The sequence below is a fragment of the Balaenoptera ricei genome, chromosome 10 (assembly GCF_028023285.1).
Source record: "Balaenoptera ricei isolate mBalRic1 chromosome 10, mBalRic1.hap2, whole genome shotgun sequence".
In the NCBI taxonomy this organism is placed as follows: domain Eukaryota; kingdom Metazoa; phylum Chordata; class Mammalia; order Artiodactyla; family Balaenopteridae; genus Balaenoptera; species Balaenoptera ricei.
The window spans coordinates 32,990,757-33,011,853 of NC_082648.1; the positions used below are offsets into that span (position 1 = coordinate 32,990,757).

At 34.1% G+C, this 21,097-nt stretch overlaps 1 protein-coding gene across 1 annotated transcript in view; it reads right to left on the reverse strand.

Moving 5' to 3' along the window:
• Positions 1-21,097, reverse strand: part of SLC2A13 (solute carrier family 2 member 13) — a 446,857-nt gene that overhangs the window by 354,093 nt on the left and 71,667 nt on the right. The window contains exon 2 of the mRNA XM_059935646.1: positions 15,538-15,697. Coding sequence (XP_059791629.1) covers positions 15,538-15,697 — 160 coding nt within the window. The remainder of the gene's footprint in view (positions 1-15,537; positions 15,698-21,097) is intronic.

Below are 21,097 nucleotides of genomic sequence, written 5' to 3' on the forward strand. Positions count from 1 at the left end.
AAATATTATATTTAAAACAAATTGTATAAAATTATTTTTATGGCTCTTGAGGTGCTGAATTCTATTAAGGGAAGACATTTTCACTCTGAGAAGCACAGTAAAGATTTTTTGGACACTGCAGTCATTTAGCCAAATATCCTCCTAATAGGCCATGACAGCATTAATGTGCAGTTCAATAATCACTTCCTTACCTGTCTCTAGACCTCGTGTTGTTAAAAGTATACATTTTTAAGCCAAATTCTCATGTTACATTTTTCTAGTCCTAGAGGATCTTGATATTTTTCAAAACAGTAAGATGAGCTCAGTCACAATCTCTGAAACTGTCCTGGGTACAGGGAGGGTTTTTAGCAATATTCTCTAATAATATCTAATACTGTCTTATAATAAACTGAAAAAAATCAAATGACAAATCTGTATTTGTTATTCCAATAGTTTTACCTCCATCCTCTATCTTCTAGCTTGCATTCTGTTTATATCTATTTGCTATTAATTTGGAAATCAAGAATGGTTAGCCCATTCTAAGAGCACAAATCAATTAGAGGAATACTGTATCATAAATACTAAGCATAATGCTATGCTTTATTCTTTAAAACTCTACAGTTTCAAATTGGTATTCTTTTACATATAACTATGAAATAAACTTTAAACCTTTTTTTCCTGAAACATTTTATTGAAAATAGAAAGGGTTAGCAGTTAGAATAAGTAAATTCTTTGAAAATGTTACTTTTTGAAGATTTACTGTGTTTGCTTTGAAAGCTAAGGCTGAACTTGCCATCTGAGATGTTTCCAGCTGTTTACCCAGCAAACATCTGAATGTAAGTTAAGTACCAAACTCTAAGCCAATCATTAAGCAATTGAGCATCATGAATGAACTTAACCAGAGAGAGTGCATTACTGTATAAATCCGAAAACATCTCCCCAAGCTCACCTTTCCAATGATCTCTATCATTATACACTTTTTAAGTTTCCCCTTAAAATGGCATAACCCCATCCCTTCAAATCACATCCAAGAACACCGTCCTTCAGCCCTATATCTAGAGCTACCCAACTTCGTTGTTCAAGAGTCCTACGGATTTTGAGTTTTTTCATAAACTTTAAGTAATAATCACATGAGTAATGCATTTACTCCTAGATCCCTATTCTTGGATTTACAAAAGAAACAGCCACCTTTAAATATCAATGATAAAATAATTACTCGATAGTCATCAAACATGAATTGTGATTTATATATGTTCCTACTTAATGCAAGTTTTAAATGCAAGAAGATAACACTGAATTTAACTACCTGCTATAGTTACAACAACTTACTTGATAATATATTTAAAAATTTTTCTTCATCACTCACAGATCCATTTCAATAGATAAGAAATTAAAATAAGAAAATACTGCCTAAAAAAGGCTACAAATGAACTTACCTACAAAACCGAAATAGAGTTACAGATGTAGAAAATAAACTTATGCTTACCGGGGGGTAAGGGGTGGGGGAGGGATGAATTGGAAGACTGGGATTGACACATACACACTATGATATATAAAATAGATAACTAATAAGGACCTACTGTATAGCACTGGGAACTCTACTCAATACTCTGTAATGGCTTATACAGGAAAAGAATATAAAAAAGAGCAGATATATGTATTTGTACAACAGATTCATTTTGCTGTACACCTGAAACTAACACACATTGTAAATGAATTATACCCCAATAAAAATTAAAAAAAAAAAAAAGAAAATACTGCCTAATTGAGACCTCAGGCTAATAAGTTAATTTTCCTCTGCCATTAAGGGCCATGTAGAATATCAACATCAGTGACTGATACACTTGAAAATCTGATGGCAGTTAGAGAGCAAACAGGAGACACACAGTTGGGGGTACATAATAAAAAAAAAAAAAATCAATGTGTCAAGTTGGATTCTTTCAAGTAAAAAGGTGATGTGATACATCACCAGCAAATGAGCAATTTTTATGTTACCTAGTAAATGAGTCTATGTAAACTGCTAAAAATTTCATAGCCATAGATGTAAACATATATATAAGCCAAAGAAAATATTAACTCTATCTACATAGTTAGGGGAAAATCTCTCAAAGTAATTTGATATCAGTACATAAGGCAAATGGCTTGGCCGAGGTTATTTAGCGCTGTGGTCATAGCAGAAGTAGCAAGATATACTTGCTTTAATAGAATAAGATTAGATGCTATTTAAATAAATGAATGTGGTATTTTGCAGAGATATTAGATAGTTTTAAACAACATGGCAAAATGCATTAAGATGTACAAAATTCACAGTACGAGTGCTGAAAATAATGCACGCACAACCATACCTATATACACACCATTTTTTTTCAAACTCTGAATATCTTCCACATGCAAAGCTCTGTGTTTGGGATTTTGGAGATACAGAAATGACTAAGAGATATTGCCTTGCTTCAAGGAGCTCATACCTAGTAATCATGGAACAAAATTGGATTATGTAATTGCTATGACTGAGATTTAGGCACAGTGTAAGAGTAAGGAGAAAAGTTATTTCAACAGAGGATATTAGAAAAAGTGTCATGGCAGAAACAACATTTAAACTATCACTGACCATTGCAGAAAAGGAATATAATGGAGGGAGCCAACATAAGGTTGAAATTAACTTCTTTTTAGGCAAAATTTGCATATAATAAAATATATGTGTGTGTATATATATATATATATATATATATATATATATATATATATATATATCCTTGTAAGTATCATCCCAATCAAGAAACAGAACTTTCCATCCCAGAAAGTTCCCTCATACCTTACCCCCTTCCAGTCAATCCCCACTGCCTTAGACAATCACTGATCGAATTTCAGTCCCCAAAGCTAATTTTGCATATTGATGAACTTCATAGGAATCTTAGAGACCATACTTCTTTGTATCTAGCTTCTTTCAATCTTGTTTTTGAGATACATCCATTCTTTCTGACCCACCGATTTATTTATCAATCCTTACCAGTCTCATTGTTTTAGCTTTATAGTAAGTCTTGAAATCAGATAGTGAATCGTCCAACTTGTTCTTCAAGATGGTTTTGGCAATTCTAGGTCCTTTACTTTTCTGTAAAAATTTTAGAATCTACTTGTCCTTTTCAGTGAATTTGAATGAATGTAAGTGGTGATAGCCAACATCTTTGTCTTGAATTCCATCAGAAGGGAAAGCATTCAGGCTTTCCCCATTGAGTATAAAGCTGGCTGCAGGTTTTTTTGTAGATGCCCTTTATTAAATTCAAGAAGTGCTCTTCCATTCTAGTTTGCAGAAAGGTTTTATCATAAATAAAGGTTATTCTGTCAAATGTTTTCCTGCATATATTGAGATAGATCCTTTAGGTTTTCCTCCTTTAAATAATTTCAACATGGTGACTTGCACAAATTAATTTTCATATGGTAAACAAACTGACTTTTCTGAGAAAACTGCCTTGGTCAGTTTATATAAAAGGATTTATTATTCTTTTATATATTATTGGGTTTGATCTTACTACTATTTTAAGGATACTTCAAACTGTGTCTAAAATTTTCTTTGCTTGTAACAACTTAAGCCACTTCCAGAACTAACAAGCCATGAATCCGAACCACTGTCTTTCCCAGTGTACTGGAATCTCCATTACTACCAAAAGTGCAGCCCATCCAGGTCACTGCTGGTCTTTAACAGTCTCAGAAGGACATAAACAAAATTAAGTAAAGTGTATTCAGTGGCAATTTCACGAAGAAGAGCCTCATTCAATTTGTTATAGGAATGGGTAGACCTTAGGTATAATATCTAACATAAAATGTATTGGAGTCTGTTATGATATACTTTAATATTTAACATGTAGTTATGAATTATTGAGAATCTGTGTCACTATTGAATGTACTAAAAAAAAACTGGACAATTAAATGAGGCATGACTAATTTCAGAAAAAAAAAAAAAAAGCCACAATATTAGCTATGCTGACCTCGAAACTCAGCCGGGAAGTACTCCTTCTACCTCTATTTTCTTAAAGCTTTTGTTTAAGCTTGGAGCTATTTATTCTCTAAATGTTTTATTTAATTCACCAGTGAAACCATCTGGGCCTGAAGTTAGCTTTTCAGGTAGGTTACTAGCAATGATTCAACTTAATAAATATAGGAATATTCAGATTTTCCATTTTACCTTGTGTTTTTAGTAGAGTTGTGATTTTCAAGCAATATGTCCATTCCATCTAAGTTGTTGACTTTATTGGCACAAAGTTTTTCGAAGTATTCCCTCACTATCCTTATTATGTCCATAGAAATGATGTGCTTTTACTCCTGATATTGATAATTTGTGCTTTATCTTTTTAAATTGGTCATAATCAGTTTACCAATTTTATTAATAATTCCAAAGAACCAACATTATTTTTCTATTGTTTGTCTGCTTTGTATTACATTGACTTCTATTCTTCATTATTTAATACCTTTTGTTTCATTTGGTTTTAATATGCTCATATTTTTCTAGCTTAACATGAAACTTAGATCATTTGACTTCTCTAATAAAATCACTTTAGCTATATATTATGCTCTAAGCACAGTTGAAGCTGCATTCTACAAATTTTGATATATATTTTCTTTGAACTCAAAACTGTTTTCTAATTTTCCTTCTGACATATCCTTAAATCCATGAGTTATTTAGAACATGCTGCTTTAATTTCCAAATATTTGAAGCTTTTCTGGCTATTTTATTGATGTCTAATTTAATTCTGCTATTGTCAGAGGACATATTCTATAAGAGTCATTTTTTAAATTTATTAACATTTATTTTATGATTCAGGATATGGCCAATTTTACAGAATGTCTGATGTGAATTTGAAAAAGAATGTGTACGATGCAGCTGTTGGGTGTAGCTATCCACAAATGTCAATTATGCCTAGGCAATTAAGAATGTTTTCCAGTTTTTCTACATTTTGTGTCTAGTTGTCCTATCAGTTGCTAAGAAAAGAGTTAAAAATTTTCCCAATATGAGCCTGAATTTGTCTATTTCTTCCTTTAGTTCTGTAATTTTTAAATTGTGATAAAGTATACAAAATAAAATTTCCCATTTTAATCATATTTAAGTGTATAGATCTGTAGCATTAAGTACATTCACAATGTTGTACAACCACCATCTGTTAACTTTTGTTTATGCATTTTGAAGTAAACTATACATTCTTTATCATTTTTAATTCTGATGAATTGACTCTTTTATCATTATGAAATGTCCCTCTTCATCTCTGGTAATACCACTTGTCTTAAAGTTTACTTTGTGTGATTATTAATATAGCACACAAGCTTTCTTATACTTACTGTTTGCATAGTCTATCTTTTGCCATCCTTTCACTTTTAACCTATCTATAGCATTTTACTTAAAGTGTATCTCTTTTACACAATATAAATCTGTGCCATGCTTTCTGTACACAATGATACTTTTTTACATTTAATGTAACTGTTGCTGTAATTGGATTTTAAGTCTACCATTTTGCTATCTGCTTTCTATTTGTCCCATCTGCTATTTATTTTTTTCTTTCTTCTTTTTTTAAAATTTATTATTTATTTATTTATTTTTGGCTGTATTTGGTCTTTATTGCTACGTGCGGGCTTTCTCTAATTGTGGCAAGCAGGGGCTACTATTCGTTGCAGCGTGCGGGCTTCTCATTGCCGTGGCTTCTCTTGTTGTGGAGCACAGGCTCTAGGCCCATGGGCTTCAGTAGTTGTGGCACGTGGGCTCAGCAGCTGTGGCACAGAGTACAGGCTCAGTAGTTGTGGCGCACGGGCTTAGTTGCTCCACGGCATGTGGGATCTTCCTGGACCAGGGTTTGAACCTGTGTCCCCCGCATTGGCAGGCGGATTTTTAACCACTGCACCATCAGGGAAGTCCCTATTTATTTTTTTCTTGCCTTTGTTCAGATTATCCAAATATCTTAAGTATTTCATGTTAATTCTTATAATGGTTTCTTAGCTGTATCCTTTTGTAATCTATTCCAGTGATTGTTCTCAGGATAAAACATGCATCTTAACTTATCAGTCTACTTAGAGATAACACTGTAACTCTTCACAAACATGTATAATTCTATTTACTGACCCCAATTTTTCTGCTATTGTCATCATATATTTTATAACTTATATATATTATAAATTGCACAATAAATTTAAATGTAAACAGTCATATGTCTTTCAAAAAATGGACAGAAGAAAAAAACAAATTCCTTTATATTTGGTCTCTTATTGATAGCCACTACTTTTCCTCCCTACTGTAGATGGATGAGCTTTCATCTAGTGTCATTTCCCTTCAGTCTGAAAATTTTCCTTAGCATTTCTTATAATGCAGGAGGTCTAGTGGTGACAATTTGTCCTAACTTTAGATTATTTGAAAATGTCTTTATAAGCATAATCTTGAGGTTTGCCTATACTGACCAATTTTTCTTTCAATTATGGGTCACATTTTCTGTTTATTTGCATATCTAATAATTTTTAATGTGTTTTGAGTATTGTGGATAAACTCTGGAGACTCTAGATTTTGTTCTCTTCTGAAGAACACTCACTTTTTTATTAGGCACCTTATATCTGTGGAAGCTTGGTTTTACACTTGGCTAGTGTAAATCTGTTTTCAGTTTTGGCTTGTCTTAGGGGAAATTCCTTAATCATGCAACAAGTCTTTACTCCTAAGGCTGGTGCTTCTATGATTTCCGTGGAAGCTCAAGCTCTTGGCCCCTCTAACCTGGCAGGTTTCAAATTCCAAATATGTCCTTCCTCCTATGGGCAGGAAATAAAATCTGTCTCATCTTTCACCATCTTCTAACTGTTGCTTTCTGCAGGCTCCATGGAATCTCCCCTGTAATATTCACAGTTCAGGGATCTGTAAAACATTTGTAGCAAATTAATATTCAGATTTGGTGGCTTCCTCCTTTCTGGGTCATTCTTTTCCTGGATTTTACCCCTCAAATTTCAGCTGCTCTGGCCATCCCAAACTCTAGCCACTTATACCACAAGCCAATAAAACTGTAGTTTTCTGCTTAAGTTCTCGCTGCCCAGCATCATAGATTGAGGGCTGCCCTCAGAGAAAAAGTCATAGGTGTAGATCTCACCATGAACTGTTCCCTTCAAGGATCAAATCCCCCTTTAGTTTCTTGGTGCTGGAGCTCTCCAGTGTTTTAAACATTTTTTTTTTAATTCTGTCTATGACTTATAATGGTTACCTTCAGGGAAGGTTAGTCTTATGCCAATCAGTCTCATTAGCAAACTATATTAACTTTTCACCTGGAAAATTCAGATAGTTGAACGTGGGGGTGATTTTTATTGCCAGCTTTATGCAGGATAGAGACCCAACCTAAGATTTTTCTGGAGATAACAGCAAACAATACCTAGGAACATTTAAGAGTCTATAAGTATGTTCACAGCTACTAAAACTCATTTGATCCTCACAATAACACTGTACAATTGCTGAAGCATTAGCTAATGAGCATGTCAGTGCTTAAATAAAGCAATGCATGTGTTGTTAAAGCAAGTCTCAAATCTCTTCCGTCCACTACACCTTTATGATAAACAGTCATATATATATCTTGTATCTTAATTCTGTCAAATTACAAATATTTTCAGTAGTAAGATATTTACTTGTTAACCAAATCCATCTATCTTAAAATGGCCAATGTCATAAATTATAAGAGTACTTTCCCCAGCATAAATTTGTTTAGAAATAACACCCTCTTTTAAATATGATTCTGAAAATCATCGTATTGGCATGATTTTTAAATTGCAAAATATTACGGGGGAGAGAAGCTCATAAATTTTTTCATCTAAAGTAATGTTGATTTTTTTTTAATTATTTTCTAAGACTGTCAATAAACAAACCTGAACTCAATGTACTGTTAGAGAGTGCAATGGATTTAAAGTTCTATTCATACCTGTTAAGACTAGCCTTCCCACTTCACTCTCAAACTCCCAAATAGTAATCATTGGCCCTCCCAGTAGCCACTCTAAACTTCTCCCCATTGCCCAAATATGACTGGCTCTTTTACACTATAGGGCCTATGAAAATTATATTTCACCTAGAGTTTCCCTCTCCCGCACTCTGCCTCGAACTCTTTTATTCATAAAAGACTCAGCTCAAATATTATTCCATTTGTGAAGCTAAGTTATTTATTCCCCGAGAGCTCCCATAACACTATCATTTACTTAACACGCTGACGAAAAGTCTCTCCTTCATTAGTCTGTGAGGTGCTTGATTGCTTAAGGACAGGTACATTTCTTATTGATCTTTCTATCTCTAGTATCAAGTACAACAGGAGTATGTAGTAGTGCCAAACAATTTTTTTGAATGACTGAATGATTTCCATACTCCAAAAAAAATAAAACCATGTGCCATATTGTGAAGCAATTATACTCAAATAAAAATGTTAACTGATGTCTCCAAGAGTATCACGTCAGTACCTCACACCAATATTCTGGCAGTACTCTCACAATAGGTTCCCTGAACCCACCCAAGAGCCAAGAGTTCCAATAAATTCTGGACCTCACTGTCACGTTAATCACTGGCTAACATTATGGCATGAACTGCTTAAAAAGTAATAGATTCCCTTTGTCTGCAGATAAAATTTCAAAGATAAAATTCTCCAGCCCAGAATTCATAGACCTCTACAATCGGACTCCAATCTACCATGTACATCTTAACTTCAGTTTCAAGCCTCCTGATCCTGCCCTCATCCATCCTACTCTCGGTCCTCATTTTCACCTCAGTCCACATGAATCCTGCCAATTCTTCAAAGCTCAGCACAAGTCTCACATTGTCCATGAATTAGCCTGGTGATACTCCAGAAAAATATCTAATATAGAGGTAACTAGCACTAATACCTTGTGCTTTTCATTCAACACCTGTATTACCTCAAATTTTCCTTCTTCAGCTGAAAAAAGAAAAAGAAAACAAAGGAACATCATGTGAACGATGAAACATGCAAAAATACCCAGTATACTTTGCAAATAGCTGTATATAGTCTAGTGAGGTGGAATAAGATAACTGTAATTTAAAAAAATTAAACCTGAGAATTAGTAAAAGTCAATATAAAGGAGAATTTAGCCCTTCTATAGATATACCATTCTTTTTAATATAAATCACATGATGATTTATGTAATTATAAACAGAGGAACACTCATTGGAAAATCAGCTCTATCCAAGAGAGAAGAGCAAATGTCCTGGGGCCCAGAGAGGTACATTATTTTGAGGGATGTAAATTTTCATAGGCTCAGAAACCAGTTTTCTTTCTCTGATTTTTATGCTCAGTAAGAAATACTTACAATTAATAATTTAGTTTTTCAGCTACCTGCAAAGATATCTATTCCCCAGCATAAATTAATGAATTGGTATTTTGGTTTATAATCAATATCTTTTTACTTTGGTTAAGAGTCTCTTCCCTGGAGCCCAGTCAATTTCAGCTAAGTTCAATAAACATTTAGTAAGCCTTTACTATGTTCCAGACCCTTTCCTAGACCTAAAAATGAGTACAAGGTCAACGACATTAAAAAGCTCCAAAGTGAATTAGAAGAAATAGACAAAATAAGCAACTGGTTCAAAAAAATAGTGAGTATAAAAGTGATGCCACGTACAAAGTATTATGAAAAGGCAAAGGAACAAAGACAGTTTCACATGATATATAAGCAAAAGATTTAAAAGAGGAACAAGAACTGAACCAGTAAAGCAGGACAAAGTAGAAAGACATTATAGGCAAAGTGAGCAGAAGGAAAAAAACAAACATGAAAAAGCAAGATGTGACTAGTGTATGCAGTTTATAGACATAAACCTATGTTGTATAAAGAAGGAAGGAAGGAAGTAATAATGAATTTAAAAATCTAGGAAAGCAGGCATGGATTGGATAATGAAAGACACTACAAGCCATGATGAAGAGACTGATTTTTTTTCCTGTAGGAAATGGGGAGTCTTGGAAGCATTTTAGCAGTGGCATGTCCAGATAAGTGTTTTAGACCGATAATGGTGATGGCGAAGTTCACTTTACTATATGTTTATAGAGTGCCAGGCTTTAACTCGGCAATTAAAAAAAGAAAACCATGTGCCATATGTGAAGCAATTATACTCCAATAAAAACGTTAAAAAAAAAAAAAAGAAAGAAAGAAAACCTTTCTTTGCCTGAGGTGTAGTGAGTAAACCTCACTATGTTCAATAAGCACAATTCAAAAATATTAGCACAGAAAAGGGCAAACAGTGATAAAACGTCATGTAGGTGTTAACTACCAAAATAACTCTGTCATCTTTATAAGCACTATAATATATTAGGTAAAAATAAAATCTTTCTCAAAATTATTAGTCATCAGGGAAATGGAAATCAAAATCACAACAAGATGCCACTTCATACCCACTAAGATGACTATAATTGAAAAAGAGAGATAATAAATGTTTACTAGGATATGGAAAAACTGGAACTCATACATTGCTGAATGGGAATGTGAAATAGTGTAGCCACTTTGGAGAAAAGTCTTGCAGTTCCTCCAAAGGTAAACATAGTTACCATATGACCTAGCAATTCTACTCCTAGGTATACACCCAAGAGAACTGAAAATATATGCCCACCCTGAAACTTGTACACAAATGTTCAGAGCAGCATTATTTTTAATAGCCAAAAAAGTGGAAACCACTCAAATGTCCATCAACAGATGAATGGCTAAACAAAATGTGGTATATCCACATTACTTGCCAATAAAAAGAAATGAAGTACTGACACATGCTACAACATGGATGAACCTTAAAAACATGCTAAGTGAAAGAAGCCAGTCACAATGGACCACACATATTGATACATGAAATACCCAGAATAGGCAACTCTATGAGGAAAAAAAGCAGATTAATAGTTCTAGAGCTGGGAGGAGCTGGGAAGTTGGATGATGACAGCTATGGGGTACAAGTTTTCTTTTCAGGGTAATAAAAATGTTCAAAATTTGATTGTAGTGATGACTGCACAACTCTGTAAACATACTGAAAGCCACTGAATTGTACATTTTAAATGGCTGAATTGAATGGTGTATGAATTATATTTCAATAAAGTTATTTTTAAAAACTTAATCTTTACTGATATTTTCAAAATCCTTATTTCCTCTTTCCTCATGGAGCCCAATGATATTCTTCCCAGTATAGTAGTATTATGACACTACAGTGCTACAAAAGTATCAGCAGGCAATCTTCTACTGGCAATTTTTTCTAGAAAAGCTTATCTTTCAACAGTTCAGCAAAAAACAATTTATTTCTATGACATCCAAACAATAAGAGAACAGAAGTTTTGACCCATCTGACACAAAAGGTGATTTAGTCTTTCAACAACCTCAACATCTAAGAAGTTTTTCTGTCAGTTTCATCTTCTGTATATCTTAATCTGATCACTATCATAAAAATTATCAGTAATCATATTTTAGATTATAAACACTTAGAAGCAGAATGAGGAAAAAGGTGGTTACATTTCAAGTAAAAAGAACTGGCTCTAATCTACGCCACATAATAACCATGTGGTCTCAGGCAAATATTTAACTTCTCTGAGCATTTCTTTAATCTACAAACAGGGAATAATACTAGTTCCACCAGCCTCTCAAGGTTTTGGTGAAGATCAAATGATATTCACTAACAGACTCTAAAACTGTTCATCAGTGTAAAGTGAACTAGTTAATCTGGGACACTAGGTATATGGTATGACATCAAATGTTAGTAGCTTAAAGTAGAGTTTCAGAGCAATAAAGGTCAAAAAGGCAAATAAAAAAGAAACAAAATGTTAACATATTCAAACTCTTGGAATGTAAGGAACATTTTACTTTATGATACATGAAAATATGAGTATGAGAAAGCAATTTTATATGAAACATCTAAAACCACATTTCCTTAGAACTTTTGGAATACATGGCCACAAATGATGAATTATCTATTGTTATAATTATGAGTAAGCTATAATTGCTGATAATTCTAATGTTGATGCTTAGGTAATACTCCAATTTTCACTTGCTTGTAACCACACTCCTATGAGTCCAGGAGTCAGATGAGGTAAACACACAGCTAAGGATGCTGAAAAATAGAAGAAAATAGTACACAGAAAATTCACCTGTAAGAAAAAAAGTAGACATATTTGCATGTATACACAAATAAACATGTATTTGTACAAAAATTAAGTGGATTCAAAGTGATCTGATATGTTAATGCACTGGTCTGAATACTAGCCCAAGTTTGTTTTCCATCCTCTTATTTTATTTTTTCACCCCTTGGTTCTCCAATATTATGGGAAAAATTCACACAGGTGTGCTACTTCACTTTATTGCAAATATCTGCCTCCAACATAAACTGGGATCTCATGGTTATTTGGAAAATCGTTTTTGTCTTCAGTCTTTTCCTTCTTGTACTTTCTATGGTAGATATAAGCATTTAACATTTTTTTTTCTCTAGGCCTCTGCCCTAGTACCTCCAAGCCCCAACTTTACTGGTTAAGAAACCAGAGGTCATAGAATGTGTTACCTTCAACTTCCCTTACAATTTACCTCTAGTAGCACCCATCTTTTATGCATTCATCAGAATAGTAAATAATAACGTGATTCATCATTTATTGAGTATTTGCCATGTGCCAAACACTGTGCTGAGTACTTTATATACAATAATTAATTTAGATCCCACAATAACCTTACAAGATAAGCATCTTTGGTCACATTTTTTACAATGACAAAAGTGAATCTCAGGGGAACTAAGTAACTTGCCCAAAGTTTGTAGCTAATTACTCATAGAAAACAGATTTAAATACAGCTCTGTCTATCACTATGTCACCCTGCCTCTCAAAAGTGTTCTAATGCCTATCCTAAGACCTCCACTTCTGCACAGGGATACCACATTCATAAATTATTTTCACTACTGTATCTTTCTTTCTTTCCTAACCCAGTACCGAGAAAAGGTACCTAAATTGCTATATTTAAGTGGTGTTGGGAAAACTGGACAGCCACAAGCAAAAGAATGAATCTTATACCATACACAAAAATTAACTCAGAATGGATTAAAAACTTGAACATAAGACCTGAAATCATAACACTCCTAGAAGAAAACATAGGCAGTAAACTCCTTGAGATAGGTCTTGGAGATAAATTTTGAATCTGAGAACAAAAGTAAAAGCAACAAAAGCAAAAATAAATAAGTGGAACTATATCATACTAAAAAGCTTTTGCACAACAAAGGAAACCATCAACAAAATGAAAAGGCAACCTACTGAATGGGAGAAAATATTTGCAAATCACATATTTGATAAGGGGTTAATATCCAAAATATATAAAGATTTCATACAAACTCAATAGCAAAAGAGCAAACAATCTGATTAAAAAATGAGCAGAGCATCTGAATAGACATGTTTTCCAAAGAAGACATTCAGATGGCCAACAGGTACATGAAAAGATGCTCAAAATCACTAATCATCAAGAAAATGCAAATCAAAACCACAATGAGATATCACCTCACACCTGTTAGGATGGCTATCATCAAAAAGACAAGAGATAACAACTGTTGGTGAGGATGTGGAGAAAAGGGAACCCTTGTGCATTGTTGGTGGGATTGTAAAATGGTGCAGCCACTGTGGAAAACAGTATGGAGGTTCCTCAAAAAATTAAGAATAGAACTACCATAATATCCAGCAATTCTACTTCTGTATATTTATCTGAAGAAAATGAAAACACTAATTCAAAAAGATATGTATATCTGTATTCCCATGTTCATTGCAGCATTATTTACAATAGCCAAGATTTGGAAACAACCTAATTGTCCAACATTGATGGAGGAATTGATAAAGAAACTGTGGTATATATACACACAATGGAATATTATTCAGTCATAAAAAAGAGTGAAATCTTGCCATTTGCAACAACATGGATGGACCTCAAGGGCACTATGCTATGTGAAATAAGACAGACAGATAAAGACAAACACTCTATGAGCTTTCTTATACAGAAATCTTACAGATTTCTGGAATCTAACAGAAAAAGCAAAATAAAAAAGCAAACAAACAAAAACCCAGGCTCATATATACAGAGAACAGACTAAGGGTTTCCAGAAGTGGTGGGTGGGGGATGGGGGAAATGGGTAAACTCTCTTTTTAGTTTAAATAAATTGCTTAATTTTTAAAATTAATAAAATAAATACATAAATAAAAATAAATTGTGATACTTGGATTAAAAACATGACTTATGTAATTTATATGTTTTCACTTAAAAACAGATTTTTAATAAAAGCAGATATATATTTCTATATTGGTTACATTAATAAAATTCCTTAACAAAATGTAAATAGATAATTTAGATCTTAAAGCTATGTGGGGCTGAAAGATTAACTGACTTCCATTGAGCTTCCAGGAAAAACTCAAAATATCAGGTTATGCTTGTAACAAGTTATCATCTCCCTCTTTCTGTTCTTCTACAGAGTGGGAAAGAAAGATGAAGTTGTTGCCTCTTCAATTTTTCAGTAATTTCTCACTATTTCGGAGATTCATTCCTTCAGAGGTAGAAAGTGGTTTAGCAACGTGTGCAGACACAGCTAATGTTTTAAAGAAATGTGTCCTCTCTTCAGTGGTCCTGACAAACATACACCCTAACTGCCTTCACTGAGTTTTCTCACATGACTTTTAACAAAACTTCATCAGTCTAAGTCTTCAATAGCTTCGATTTATTGTGCTACTTACATACATAAGTTTAATTCCCTACATCCACATAGCAGCAAACCCTTTTTCTTCAGCTGTTAAGAATTAACTTCAATACTTTAAGCACCATGCTAACACACCAGAGTCTGTCTTGTGTAATATTTTATCTCCAGCACCTATACAGAGTATAGGGAAATTTTATTAAAATTTAAAACCCTGGAAGGGTTACATGAATCTGTTGTTTTGAATACCATGAAGTATATCAAAATCCAGAGCTCATAATATCTTTAAGCTTTAACATAAGATCAGTTTGTTTTACAATATTAGGTTTGAAAATATTTTAAAGCAGTTTTTAAAACATTTTTCTCATCTCTTTTGATTCAAAGTAAGCCAAATAATGATCATAAATAATTTGTGTATTTTAAGTTTTACATATATAACATCTTTTTATATAACTAAACCTGTACCTTTAAAGACTGAGTTTTCTTTCATTCAGATTAGAATGTAGCTACCTAAATCTAAAAAAGGATGTTAGTTATATCTGCAGTTCATAAACAGCTTGTCAATCACTGATACAATTCAAAAACTCCACGCATATTTATTGCTGCATTCATTTTAAACAAATATTGCAAAATATTACACTCACTGTGAGCAATGTCACGTAAATGCTAAAACACCCTGTAAATATCAATTGTTAATGGTAGGTTCCTTGTCTAACATTAAAATAAATATCAGCTTCTTGTCCACTTTCGATTTTGCTGAATGCCATCATATAAATTAGCTATAATGATTCAAAATACCCTATATTTTTTCTATCATTTCTCAATTTTTCTTCCATCCCTTAAATAGTCATAATTCATTTGAAAATTAAATGTAAGAACTATTTACAGACCTCCATCCATCTTTCTGGAGATAACTGAAGGCTCCATCAACAACACTTGCAAAGAACTGCCCTCCCGTGATGAAGAGGGTATTAATGGTGACTAATCGACCTCTTAAATTGGGGGGTGAGACCTCAGCGATGTACACTGGCACTGTCATAGAAGCAATGCCTATAAAGGAACAATAAAAAGTAAACATTAGACATTTATTCAAGATTTCTGTTGTCATAGATATTAAGACAGATTAAGACATACACACACATATACAGGCTTAGTTTTCTACTTTAAACAAAGGTTTACCACATATTTAAAGATTTTGTTTATAAGTAGTGACTACCGCAGATAAGATGTGAGATACCAATCTCTGAGTATCATTTTTCATATTATCACTTGAAAGCCTACGAATGAAAGTACCCCTAGAGATCTCAGATAACTTCAGAATGCATGTCAGTATGCTTTATAACTTTTTGAAGACTAAAAATAGGAAAATGCTCTCTAGATAGAATATAATTATTGAAATATTATTGGTCCATATGGAAATGTAATCAGACAATGGTGAGAATAAAAAATTATCCCCAAATACATATTAACTATTCAAAGTCATCATTTCCAGTAGACACACCAAAACTCTTAACTGGTTTACTAATTAGATGTCTATACATTAAATCACCTTACTCAACTGGCTAGATGTACATTTCAGAAACAGCTTACAATGGATAGTACCTTGGGAATTTACAGTCTTCAAAACCAGATGATCTTAACCATAAAATAGATGGTTTTGTGGATAACGTGTATTTGGTTACATCTGCTTTAAACTTGTTTCTATATAAAATTAATACAGCATAATCTATGGTAGCAATTCTCAAACTTCACTGATCACTAGAATCACTTGTGTGGCTTTTTTTAAAAATGAAGATGCTACAGACTCAATGCAATCCCTATCAAACTACCAATGGCATTTTTCACAGAACTAGAACAAAAAATTTCACAATTTGTATAGAAACACAAAAGACCCCAAATGGACAAAGCAATCTTGAGAAAGAAAAACGGAGCTGGAGGAATCAGGCTCCCTGACTTCAGGCTATACTACAAAGCTACAGTAATCAACACAGTATGGTACTGGCACAAAAACACAAATATAGATCAATGGAACAAGATAGAAAGCCCAGAGATAAACCCACGCACATATGGTCACCTTATCTTTGATAAAGGAGGCAAGAGTATACAATGGAGAAAAGACAGCCTCTTCAATAAGTGGTGCTGGGAAAACTGGACAGCTACATGTAAAAGAACGAAATTAGAACACTCCCTGACACCATACACAAAAATAAACTCAAAATGGGTTAAAGACCTAAATGTAAGGCCAGACACTATCAAACTCTTAGAGGAAAACATAGGCAGAACACTCTATGACATAAATCACAGCAAGATCCTTTTTGACCCACCTCCTAGAGAAATGGAAATAAAAACAAAAATAAACAAATGGGACCTAATGAAACTTAATAACTTTTACACAGCAAAGGAAACTGTAAACAAGATGAAAAGACAACCCTCAGAATGGGAGAAAGTATTTGCAAATGAAGCAAGTGACAAAGGATTAATCTCTAAAATATACAAGCAGCTCATGCAGCTCAATATCAAAAAAACAAACAACCCAATCCAAAAATAGGCAGAAGACCTAAATAGATATTTCTCCAAAGAAGGTATACAGATTGCCAACAAACACATGAAAGGATGCTCAACATCACTAATCATTAAAGAAATGCCAATCAAAACTACAATGAGGTATCACTTCACACCGGTCAGAATGGCCATCATCAAAAAATCTACAAACAATAAATGCTGGAGAGGGTGTGGAGAAAAGGGAACCCTTTTGCACTGTTGGTGGGAATGTAAATTGATACAGCCACTATGGAGAACAGTATGCAGGTTCCTTAAAAAACTAAAAATAGAACTACCATATGACCCAGCAATCCCACTACTGGGCATATGCCCTGAGAAAACCGTAACTGAAAAAGAGTCATTTACCACAATGTTCATTGCAGCACTATTTACAATAGCCAGGACATGGAAGCAACCTAAGTGTCCATCGACAGATGAATGGATAAAGAAGATGTGGCACATATATACAATGGAATACTACTTAGCCATAAAAAGAAACGAAATTGAGTTATTTGTAGTGAGGTGGATGGACCTAGAGACTGTTATACAGAATGAAGTAAGTCAGAAAGAGAAAAACAAATACCATATGCTAACACATATATATGGAATCTAAAAATAAAAAATCGTTCTGAAGAAGCTAGGGGCAGGACAGGAATAAAGACACAGATGTGGAGAATGGTCCTGAGGACACAGGGAGGGGGAAGGGTAAGCTGGGATGAAGTGAGAGAGTGGCATGGACATATATGTACTACAAATTATATTATATACAAATGTAAAATAGATCGCTAGTGGGAATCAGCTGAATAGCACAGGGAGATCAGCTTGGTGCTTTGTGTCCACCTAGATGGGTGGGATAGGGAGGGTGGGAGGGAGACGAAAGAGGGAAGAGATATGGGGATATATGTATATGTATAGCTGATTCACTTTGTTATGCAGCAGAAAGTAACACACCATTGTAAAGCAATTATACTCCAATAAAGATGTTTTATAAATAAATAAATAAAATTAAAATGAAGATCCATTCACCTCTCCCACCCAAACCTATTAAGTAGAAAACTACAGAGGCGGGAGATGAGCCTGTCTTTTAAAAATCCTCCAGGTGATCCTGACGCTCACCACATATTTTAAAAACTACAGTTCTATGGTATACAACTTTGAGCCAATCCTAAATTATTTCTTAAGAGAAAATCTTTGCCCTGCTGGCCATATCTAGCTCACTTCCCAGTGGCACTTCCAATTTCCAGATATGTCTGCTTATTTAACATAAATCTAACATCTAATCAACAGTCAGCAAAAGCATAGTGTAAAAAATTAAGGATTATTTAAAGTAATTTAATCTTTTTATATTTGTAGATACTATAAACAGATACCCAGTTTAAGCAAGAACATCAATGGGTTGCATAATAGACCCATGTAGAATTGTTTTTAATGAATTGATCTTTATGATGTCAAAAAATAGCCTGCTGCTATTGAAGGTATCAGCACTAAGAAATCCTGTGGCTGTGTTTTCTGTACAAGGGCTGAAAAGTTGCCATTTACCATTTACCACATTCCAACAAAGGAGAAACTCCTCTCTAGTCTCAGCAGCTGCAATAGTTGTGCTTCTCAATAACTGACTTGTGTTTGTTTATGGGCACTATAAATCACATAGCCGTCTTTTATCTCCCTTTTTATGTAGAAGTCAGAGAGGCACACTTCTACCAAGTGTTTTGGACTTCATGGTATTTATTCTGTGAACTAAATTCCTTCCTGATGCCACAATCATCTACAATTTCATCTATTTAAAATATTTTTTTGCTATTTATTTGCTTTGTTCAAAGGTAGAACAAATAAACAGATCAAGAAGATTTATTTAAATCGTACATATATCTACTTCTGGAATATTCATTGTATTGTTGTAAAACTACCGGTAAGCATTTATTGAGTTTGCACACAAGTCAGAACATTAAGTCTCAGAACTATATACTCTGTATTTTCTACCAATGTTATTTGCTACTATAGTGCTTGTCGGTATATGGTGATGGTGAAAAAAATCATATGATTTTATGAGTTTCATAAAATAATAAGCAAATGTTAGTAGACAAACTATGAATAGTCGTTATAATTGAATCATCACCTAAACTGCTGAAAGTTTCCATCTGACTGCTAATCAATTTAATAGCACAGACTACTCTAAATCGACTTTCATTTAACTTGGAAAGAGGAAACATTAGCTGCAAATGTTGACCTGTTAACTGTATATTCTTTTTAGTTCTTTTATGATTAGAACATCTCAATAAACTTTCAAAATCAGATAACAGTAACTGATTAGATTTCTTTTTCTGCTTTGGTCTGGCTGTAATTCAGTTGCTCTCTTTAGCCAGAGATCTTTACTCAGCCACCTAGCAGGGGATTTGAGCATGGGAAATCAGCACTGTAGTTTTAGGCAGCACAAGTTTTTGACAAAGCCCTTAGATTTTACTTGATAGCAAATGCAGAGATGTCCTCAGGCCCTTATAAATGTTGATTATTAAAAATAAATACCAGAACACTGAAAAGTAAATGGCAAATGGAAAAGACTAAAAAACTATAAAAAGACTCACTGGATTTAGAGTTGGAAAGAATCCCAAAATATCTGTCCAAGTGCTCACACTGACTTAATGCTGTTACAATTGCCTACATCCTATTAGATATTACAGATGGACTGATTATTTAATCGTCAGAACATCCCTATAAAGGACATATAATTATCCCCACTTTACAGAGAAGGACCTTACCCCAGGTCATACAGGTAAGTAGAAACAGAATTGGAATCAGACAAAGATTCCAGAACTCAATTTTGAAAGCACTATGACTACAGTGACTGTCCCACAGAGGGAGGTAGGCTCCGGAAACAGTGGGTTTAAATTCCAGCCTTGCCACTTACCAGCTGGTTAAGTCTGGACAACTTATTTAACCTTTCTGGGTCTCTAGTTCATTTATAAATTGGAAGAATAAAAGTAACTCCTTCATAGGAGTTGAGATGATGCAATGAGTTAGTAGCATGAAAGAACTTAAAATTGTGCCTAGCATACAGAAAATAATCAGTAATGTCAGCAGTTATTTTTATTATTACAATACCTCTACTTATGAGTATGCCAACTTTTTTTGATTCAGTGTGACCTTGTTAGGTGCTGGGATTATCAAGATGAGAAGTAAACAAAAATACTGCCCCTGCTATAAAGGAAGCCACATACAGCCTTACTCACAAAAACATGCAATCAAATAATTTCAGAATACCATGGTAAGGGACACAGTGCAGCTACACATTGGTTTCTATTTTGAGGTGCTGACAATGATTAGGCGGTAGCTAGGAAGGGCTGGGAAGACAATTCTGCAAAGAAGAGCATGAGCTTAAAAAATATGAAATCACATTTTCTCAGGGGTAAACAGAGCGTGAAGCAGAATATGTATGGAGATGAGAGACAGACAAAGCCCAAATCATGGAAGAAGTATCCTTTAATCAGCAAGTGTTCAACTAATACTTGATCTGAGCTGGGCACTGTGCTAACCACGAGGGATGAAGTGCTACATGAGAGAGCACTTCATCCCTCGTGGAGCTTAGGATCTACTGTGCAAAATGTGTGGGAACAAGTAATTAGATTTCAAGTGCAATGGGTCTCATCAAAGAGACTGGGCCCAGCCTGAGGAGTCAGAGAAACCTTGGATGAGGAGGTTGGGGGACAGGGTGGAGGGTGAGGCGGGTGAAAGATACTTTATACAACCAGACCAGCTTAGACAAAGGCCTTGAGGCAGGAAGAAATGCATCCTGTTGAGGAACGGACTATTTTTAGAGACATAAGCAGAGACCAACCAGAGTATACAGGATCTTAGAGGCCATAATTAAGGGCTTGGTACTCAGAAACCTTTGAACAGTGTAAAGGAGGAAAA